We start from the raw sequence: 8,547 nt of genomic DNA, 5'->3' as shown, positions 1-8,547 counted from the left end.
TTTTCATCCTTCATCTGTTGTAGAATTTCCTTATTTTGTTTGATATTCAACTGAGCCGTCTCGTACGTAGCCTTGCGCTCACCCTCTGACACACGGCAACATATTATACCACTCCTCCAACAAATTCAATACTCTCGACACCGATTCGATCAACTCCCCTCAATCTATTCACCGACTCCCCACCCAGTTCGTTTTAGAGGGAATTTTGCTACTCCTCCGTCCTCCTTGTTACTGTCATCATCAACTACTCGATGAAACCAAACTATTCTCATCGCATTCTCCTTCCACTTCCCCGATTTAGTTCTTTTGATGGAAACAAAATTATACACGTCCGACGTGGCACAAGTGATCTTTCATCAGCCTTAACCAATCTAGCCAATAAACAGAACCCACAGAGCAACGGGCGGAACAATGAAAATAATTGATATTTCCCCTTCTCTCTGAAACCCTAGACTCCAGCTTACGAGTCATCTTCATATAGTAGATTATTAGTGATATTATAATAGCGATATAGATATGAATAACATTACCAAAATTTACAACACATTCCTTCATAAACAAAGAGTCATAAGCCAGAGCTATCAACCCACCGAAATCTCCCTATATACTACTCAGCAATTGGAAGCGCCGCTGTAGATCCTCTAGCTGCTCCTCTGGCGTCATTATCGTCTTAGACATTATGGATGGATAATAGCAATATTGACTCTAACAAAAGTGCGAAGCTTTCTCCCCATCCAACATTAACGAGGTCAACACAAGACGCTATACAGGAGGTTAGAACAGCAGCCTCGACATCTACTTATCACGCACTGCGATAGCCCACCATTCAGTGTAATGCATACACAAATACTATGGTGAATCAGTAAGACGGGAACACGCCCAGAGGTGGACATCCCCTTCTACATCTTCTCGAAAATGTTTTTCACATCAAACCAGACCTCCTCCACTGATCGGTCAGCGTTCACCTAGCTATTCATATCGACTAGAGTATATAAGCCTCCCACTGTTACCCTCCTTTCCTTTCCCTTAGCCTTGAACCTCACAATGATCGGCATCGTATCAGCCTCATACGTGCGGAAACGCTTACGGATAGATTCCAGATTATCATCAGAACGCCCACTGGTCTTCCCTCGCGACAGAAGACGTTTCTGGAAAAGCCATCTTTTCGAGCACTGTTATCTCGACTCACCTACCTCCATAACGCCTTCAGGGCAATCAAAAAATAGGCAGAATTTTTCATCAACTTTCCCACCAAGAACGCGCTCCCACCCATCAAGGTTGTCCTAAGCGAAGCTCTAACACTCTGAAGGGTCAACAGTCGTATTCCAACCTCATTCCTCGGGAAGCCATCAATTAGGAACTTGCCGTGCTCCCAGTCGCGCTGTTCCATCGCACGCTTTAGTAAATTAACAGTGATTTCTACAGGAACAATAGCGCCCTCTCTAATGTACCTAAACAAAAGAGCATCAGTACTACGAGGGTTATTGCGAACCCAATAGGAAAAAATATGGGAGAGAAAATTTTCATACAAAACAATTTCGTCATTGCTTTCAATGAAAATTGTCCCTGTTGTTGACGGCTCGTCAGCAACACTATGAGTAGAATTTTCATTGAGAAAACCGCGTGAAATAGCCTAGGAGCTTCTATAAAGCCACATAAGCAGCCCAAGACCCTCAAACCGCGGCTCACTTCTCAATGAGATCGCCATACTCGCTACCCTCACGATTTCGCTCTTCACGCAGTAGATCCCCAGCTGACAAATGTCTGAGGAAAACACACCTCCCATGAGGATCACCACATCCCATCCTACACATAGCCATATTCCTTCTCTATCAAGTCACACTGAGTGCCTTTGCCAGCCCCAGGCCCTCCAAGAACGAATACTACACTAGGCGCCATAGTAGCAGTGAAAACAGGAACCAATCACTGCAGAAACAGAACTCGTCTCCTGCCCGCGAATAGTAACGCAACCCTACCACTAACTCTGACGATTTATAACGAGGTCCTTGTAAAGCTGTCACCCTACCTGCACTACGGGCAGTCGATGGTTCAGTAGTAGGGAGAGTGATGGTATCATGTTACACGCAAAATGACAGGTCGCGCCTGTCACCAGTACGGGACGGGGACAGAAATTGTGCAATTCGGGGGGACATCCACATCGAGATTATCGTTAGGTGACAATGCTACAGAAGAATGAACAATCCGCGAACAAACGGACTCTTTGTGAATCCACAACGACTCCAATCAGAACGACCACAAAAACGAATCAAGTGATATATAAAAGATAAAAAAACGCTTCCGTATTCTCCTATTACCGACCTGGAATAACCATAACCCGATGAGAACAGCCGTATAGTACACCCACTCAAATCCTCATCGTCACCATCAGCCCTGCGCTCTACTATAACGTTGCCAGACTGGATAAGCCCGAGTAAAGCGTGCAGAGTAATAATGCGCGGACCTAACCCAAGTCGTGCTTGGCCATACCAACCCACGCACTACCTCCTTCACCACCACCGACTTGCTCTCCCCGACTTCCCGTCGTACGAGGCACAGGACTCCGCATCAACCGAAAAGTGTGATGTTCTAGACATGAAAAAACTTCGCTTCGCTAAGACATATCAGAATACAAAAATCACCTTGCCCTCCCGGCAGCTGCGTTCTCCTACTCGCGTGTTCGGGTATATCCCTCTGGCCATCCATAAACGCGTGATAGCAGCCGTCGCACAGGTCATAGTCCTGGCACTGCACACACTTCCATCTGTTGCGGCCGACAATGGGGAACATTTCACAGCAGTCACAGCGCACGTTGGGGTGGCGGGGACCACCGGATTCCGGCCCACGGCCCATCATAGACCGTCTTGACATGAACTCATGGAGAGGATTTCGTCGCCGACGCTCAGATTCTAATTTATCAGCCTCAACATTCTCTCCTATCTCCCTCAATACTTCACTGAGTCTGTTGGCAACTTGTACCTATAGTCAAATGGTTAAGCCGTCAACCTCTCATCCGAAACGCCCAGGTTCGATCCCACCTACCGGCACACCGGACAAGAGTCACTTCTTTTTAGCCATGGTACCAAACAATCCCTATGGAAAAAATGCTCACAGGGTAGACTAGTACAATGAGCATCCTCAGAATCTTCCTTCTCGAATTCCATAGTGCCTACCACCCCACCATTGCCTCCTCCATAACTACTACCAACATTACATATACTGCACTCCGCGACTGACGACTCTATCAAATCGTCCGCCTTCATCTCGGTTTTCACTCGTCTAGGTGCTACGGGCAACCGCTCTATGAACGCCTAAAATCTCCCCAAAATATTCCCAAAAGCGTTGCTTCCTCTCAACACTACTTTGCATGTGCACGGATTGGCCTCATCCTGCTGCCGTCTATTCAATACATTGGAACTCTCCTCCGTCTGAGACCGCTCCGCCCCAGCCAACATCATCAATGCTTGCATCATATCATCCGCCGGCACTCGAGCAGCTTCCACAAACCTTTAGTTGAAGAAATCTGTAATGTTCCCGGGAGGCCGAACTCATTTTGAATTTTCCACATGGCTAGGAACACATTCTTCCATCAGTTTCCCATGTAAATGTCATCATCACATTAGAAACACTTTCCTCATGGAGAACTTCATTTCTCGAAGCTGTGTGGGTTTCTAACCTCAGCCCGAACTGCACCAACAAGCACCTACCCCCCGTTGCATTCAGGGCACCTGTTCTCATCAGTTAGTCTGGGAATACTCTTACGGCACTCATGACAGTAGTACCTAGCCCAGACTCAACCGCCATACCACACTCCGCCGAATTCCCTACGAATTCGAAGGGCCCCGGCCCTGTCCGCCTATTCTCATAGTGAACCCTCTCCTGGCGCCACCATGTCGGTCATTACTGTGAGTCGAGTTCCGAAAGGCGTCCATTACCGACCACTAAACTATCATCACTAACTTCTTCATGTTGACTGTCTATGGTGAACCAGCTCGAACAGGCAACGATAAAATTTACGTCCGCTATTGTTTTCTCCCTTCAACCATATAACCTCCCGCCCGCTACTCTTGGGACATGCGAGCGTTCACACTCCAAAAAAGCTTCCTGTGATTCACTCTGGAAGTCATATGTATCGATTGGCAATGGAAAATCGTCTTGCTCGACAAACGCCCTATTTCGTGGCGCGTGACGCTTGTCTCCAGACCAGGCAACGCGTCTGCACCCTGTCCTCGCCATACCATTCCATCGTTGTTGCTCTGACGCAACAAGTTGGTGTGTGGCCCCCATACACTGACGAGAAGCAACTCTTGTCCATGTTACGGTCGACTCTAGTGTCCAAATGCCTGGCAACAGGGTAACCACCAACCCCGTGATTTTATGAAAACTATTGCCTTCAGACACAGCCATTCAAAAGCGGGCCCCCCTACTAACTGTACTCATCATTACTATTCAACTTTCTCGTGATGGTAACGGAATTAAACTTGAATATTGTGACCACCAAGAGTGTATACGAGCATCAAGGAGTGTTCCTTGGATGTCCAAGGATGCGAACACGAAATTGAGCACTGTGGAAAGAACATAATTGTTCTTGTAAACAGGTTTGCTAACTCAACACTTATGTATACCTTGCTATCAAAGGAACTGAGCTAGGAAAGAATAAGGCGGTTAACTTTTACAACAGACAATTATCATCCTGTACGTTGTGAATAGATATCCAAGGAGCCTGCATAGTAGCTGACCCAAGTTCGAGTTGATGAAGGTGTGGTAAGCAACAGTATACATAATTATTTTCATTCTTTGGTCATATTCGGGCCGATTCCTGGCCAGATAATTGCCGTGGGCGATCCGAAACTCGTTCTCGCTCGCTCTTCCTTTCGAACCACTGTTTGTCTAAACACAAGCATCACTCAATCAAACAATGTAGCAGCAACAACAACAACACTCATGCTTTAACTCCAAAGTAGCGGCTCTCGCAAAGAAAAAGATCTACGACAATCTGACCTTGGCAGATAAACACGTTGAGTTTGGTCTTTCCAAAATTCAACATGTCTGACTGGATCGTTAGGGAAGAAGTGGTAGAAGCATATCCAGACCATAGGAACTGTATACCAACTAACCCACACATCCAATGTATAATGTGATCTTTGCGCCAATATCAAACATACAAGGGCACAACTCAGCAGCCATTCAATCACCTTAGGGGGAAAACAAGATAACCATATTCCCTCTACTGTTCTCGCCTACCATGAAAATAAGGCTCCGAGAGTAGTGAGTGACGACCAGTGTTGCTAGCAAACAGTACCTATGAAAAACTCTCCATAAGGAAGGAAGCAGTGTTGTAAAATTTGCACATGGTTGACCACGTATGTTGGTGACAATACGAGAACTCCGAGGAATTTTTGGATGCTTAATGTTAGTTACAAACTTCTATGATTAGTGAGGAAATCCTTGAGCTCAGCTGAGGAGGGCGAGTATATATTGCAACAACACTGAAAGGGACTATTTCAATGCCTACATCATATGGCTACTAAACACCAGATCTCCACAGCCGTTCTGGACATCAAAACCTGAGAAAACCTGATCGCCAGTCGTAGGTGGGTTGAAGAAAGGTTCCCATGGGGCGCTAGGCGGAGGAGCCCTGACAGAAATTCCTCACCAGAAAGCATAAGTAATTGGTCCTACTCTTGACAGTGCGGTGCTGGTGCCGGTAAAATTGTGACCAGAAAAGATATGCATCGGAATAATATAGTAAAGTCACAAACATTGAGAACTCTCCAGATAACCCCTATGAGCGTGAAGTCATCTCGACCCCCAAAAATAGGCCCTATCACGGCAAACGCCACCGCGAGAATCATACAAGTGTACAGTACCTAAGCCCGCACTTCCCTAACCCCACTAGTAGAGATCCCTACCGGATTCTCTGGTTCGGGCGAGACAGTAAGAGTATCTATATCAGGGAATGCCATATGACCGAAGTCCACGAGAGCATTCTCAGGTCCGCCATACACGTCGTATCTGAGGGCGTGTCGAAGGCGAACGCATAATACTCCACTACTTTCCACTCAGATAATAAACCCAGTTATGCGCCCAGTCATGCAAGATTTGAAATATAATGCCAAGGATAATCCAGGGCCAAGCCACCTTGAGGACCTCCCATTCTAATTTCGTCTGACACAAAAAAATGCCAATAGCCGCAGTCATGGACACTACCTTTTTCCACACGCTACAGAGGTATGCTTTAACCTTATCGGAATTACTCATGTTGTCATACGCCGCCCGTTCTTCCGTACGGGCTCTTGAACGGTCCATATAGAAATTCTCGTTGTTGGGATAAGATTCGGCAAAGCCAGGCTCTGCGGACTCAGGAATGGTCAAAGGGGAGGAACGGAAGGAAAAGAAGCTGAAAAACGACTTGGCCGTAGGATCACTACTCAACGCGAGAGTTTACTAACTTCACCAATCCTGGAAACCAAAAGCTTTATGCCTCTTAGACTTGCCCATCTGTCCCAGCACCGGACCACTGCTTTCCTCTATCGAAGTTCCACTATGAGATTTACGCTTGTGCGTCGCCGACAGATATTTACCTAATACCACACCTCGCCGAACACAAGCAGAAATGCAAGGTACCAATCCCTGTAGACTCCCTCTTAGGGTGGTCCTTCATAACATCCATGCGATCTCGAAGTAGCTGAGCCTCCTTCAACTTATCCTCTTCCTCCTTCTTCTGAGCCGCCTCGTCATCAAGTATAGTCTCAAACGGGTTGACCTACCACAAAACGCACTAATCTCAGGAGAGGAAACATATATGATATTACGAACACTTGCGTCTTCACTATTTTGATGGGATCAATAGGCCTTTCTTTCCGGTCCGTTTCCGTCTCGTTTAAAACGTCCAATGCCGCACCTGCCACCCAATACCCACTTTCCGAGAAAATCCAAGGCACGGTTACCTCCTCCCACAACTCGACCGAATATGGTATGCTTGTTGTTCAGGTGCTCACAAGACTTGAACGTTATGAAGAACTGTGAACGATTGGTGTCTCTGCCAGAGTTAGCCATGGACACAACCTGGCAGGAAATTTATGCAACTTTCCCATTGTCAATTACTTGGCTTACCCCAGCCCCTGAGTGAGTCAACCTAGAGTCGAACTCATCTCTGAACGGCGCGCCTCCTTCAAATGCGCTCTTACCAGCCCTGCCTGAAGTTCCACTACTATCCACAACATCACTCCATGCACTGCCCTCTTACCTGTGCCTTCCGGGTCGCCTCCCTGCATCATGAAGTTGCGTATAACTCTATGGAACTTAACTCCATTATAATAACCCGACTTGCACAACCTACACCAACAACCACAGTAACATCTCCGCCCTAGAGGCTATGCCCGACCGTATAAAGTTGTCACATGTCTGCGGCGCGATGTCACAGTGCAGCTCCAAATTCAGAGTTCCACCGTGGTCCAATGTGATCGCCACATATCCCTTCTTATGGGCCTTCCGTACCTAAAAAGAATCTTCTCCCTACCACTACTCAACCCACCTCTACTTTATCGTATAGAATAGTTCGTTTCTCCAGATCGGTCATTTCCCTATACTCATTATCATACGCCAGGTTCATCCTAGTCGACGTGAAACTCGAGGCCGCAGCTCCTGAATGCAAGCATACCCCACTAAAGACCTACACCTCCCCTTACCAGTAGTATACAGATCGTGCTTAATGCTGGCGCTGGGGTCGGGTCGGGCGGCCTTTATTGCTGCTTCCTACACTTATCCTCATCACATACGCCCCTCCCACTACTACTACTACTACTACTACTACTACTACTACTACTACTACTACTACCCTAGCCTCTGAGTAAATACTTTTCCTCTGGTCCTCACTGACTGGGAAATCGCCCATCACCTTAACACCCTGCTCACGAAGCTTCTTCCTATAAGTAGAATAGCCACCGAATACCCCCACGACGACACCAACCTCTGATCACGCTCCGAGAATATCCGCCTCAGGGCATCACTACTACGAATGCCTTCATTTCCACCAGTCTCAGCGATCTCCTTAGACTCCGCATTTTGTGACATTATCACCAACCGAGCACGCTCCAACTAACAACAGCCCCTTCCCTAGCCCTGTGTGCCACACTACCAACACAATAACCCTTCAAACTCAGGAATGTGTCATGTTATATAAGAGAATGAAAACTACTACCCCACTCCAGCGCTCAGTTCCTCATGAGGATCCTCCAGAGGTGTATTCGAGTCATCCGCCTGGCCAGCCTGAACCTGTCATGAACCTGTCAACAATAGCGTACGATCATCACTGAGAAAAGGTCAGATTTTATCAGCACTTGGTGAACTGAACTTTCCCTCATCAGTTCTCAACAGGCTGGTGTACTTAGTGAGAAGCTCATTCGTATCTGTCCCAACGATACCGAAATCTCCGTACCAACCCAAGTACTGACCCATCTTAGAGACATAATAAGTCAAATCGTTGCCGATGAGGTTGCGTATCATCCCACAAACCCTCTCCAACTGTGCACCGTCCTCCTTCACCCC

The 8,547-nt window shown here is 47.0% G+C and overlaps 2 protein-coding genes across 2 annotated transcripts; both read right to left on the bottom strand.

Annotated features, from left to right (window-relative positions):
• Positions 1–769: 769 nt before the first annotated feature.
• On the bottom strand, positions 770–1,932 carry Pmar_PMAR006303 (conserved hypothetical protein). The gene is made up of 6 exons (XM_002774629.1): positions 1,811–1,932; positions 1,690–1,764; positions 1,331–1,451; positions 1,194–1,283; positions 1,011–1,148; positions 770–965 (listed from the first exon to the last, which is right to left on the bottom strand). Exons 1-6 carry the CDS (start codon positions 1,897–1,899, stop codon positions 900–902), a joined length of 579 nt encoding a protein of 192 aa, XP_002774675.1. The 5' UTR covers positions 1,900–1,932; the 3' UTR covers positions 770–899.
• Positions 1,933–2,461: 529 nt separating this feature from the next.
• Pmar_PMAR006302 (hypothetical protein) lies at positions 2,462–8,073 on the bottom strand (the record flags this gene model as incomplete). Its single annotated transcript, XM_002774628.1, has 25 exons — positions 2,462–2,586; positions 2,640–2,959; positions 3,040–3,166; positions 3,212–3,308; positions 3,360–3,504; positions 3,705–3,779; positions 4,236–4,340; positions 4,778–4,887; positions 5,242–5,299; positions 5,513–5,574; positions 5,781–5,867; positions 5,910–6,012; positions 6,053–6,165; positions 6,208–6,397; positions 6,455–6,581; positions 6,625–6,763; positions 6,813–6,901; positions 6,948–7,065; positions 7,114–7,196; positions 7,247–7,335; positions 7,385–7,497; positions 7,541–7,644; positions 7,689–7,755; positions 7,838–7,925; positions 7,970–8,073. 25 exons carry the CDS (start codon positions 8,071–8,073, stop codon positions 2,462–2,464), a joined length of 2,838 nt encoding a protein of 945 aa, XP_002774674.1.
• Positions 8,074–8,547: the final 474 nt, after the last annotated feature.

Source organism: Perkinsus marinus (assembly GCF_000006405.1).
Source record: "Perkinsus marinus ATCC 50983 genomic scaffold scf_1104296958234, whole genome shotgun sequence".
Taxonomy (NCBI): Eukaryota; Perkinsozoa; order Perkinsida; family Perkinsidae; genus Perkinsus; species Perkinsus marinus.
The sequence above is the reverse complement of the archived record's forward strand: the minus strand, read 5'-3'. Positions and strand labels throughout refer to the sequence as shown.

What these genes read in the sequence shown, in the direction of transcription:
- Pmar_PMAR006303 (XM_002774629.1), bottom strand. Translation starts at nt 1,899, where the DNA reads ATGGCGCCTAGTGTAGTATTCGTTCTTGGAGGGCCTGGGGCTGGCAAA. An exon ending in ATGGCTTCCCGAGGAATGAG is followed by an intron (nt 1,284 to 1,330) that starts GTTGGAATACGA and finishes AGCTTCGCTTAG; the next exon opens with GACAACCTTGATGGGTGGGA. An exon ending in GCCCTGAAGGCGTTATGGAG is followed by an intron (nt 1,149 to 1,193) that starts GTAGGTGAGTCG and finishes TGGCTTTTCCAG; the next exon opens with AAACGTCTTCTGTCGCGAGG.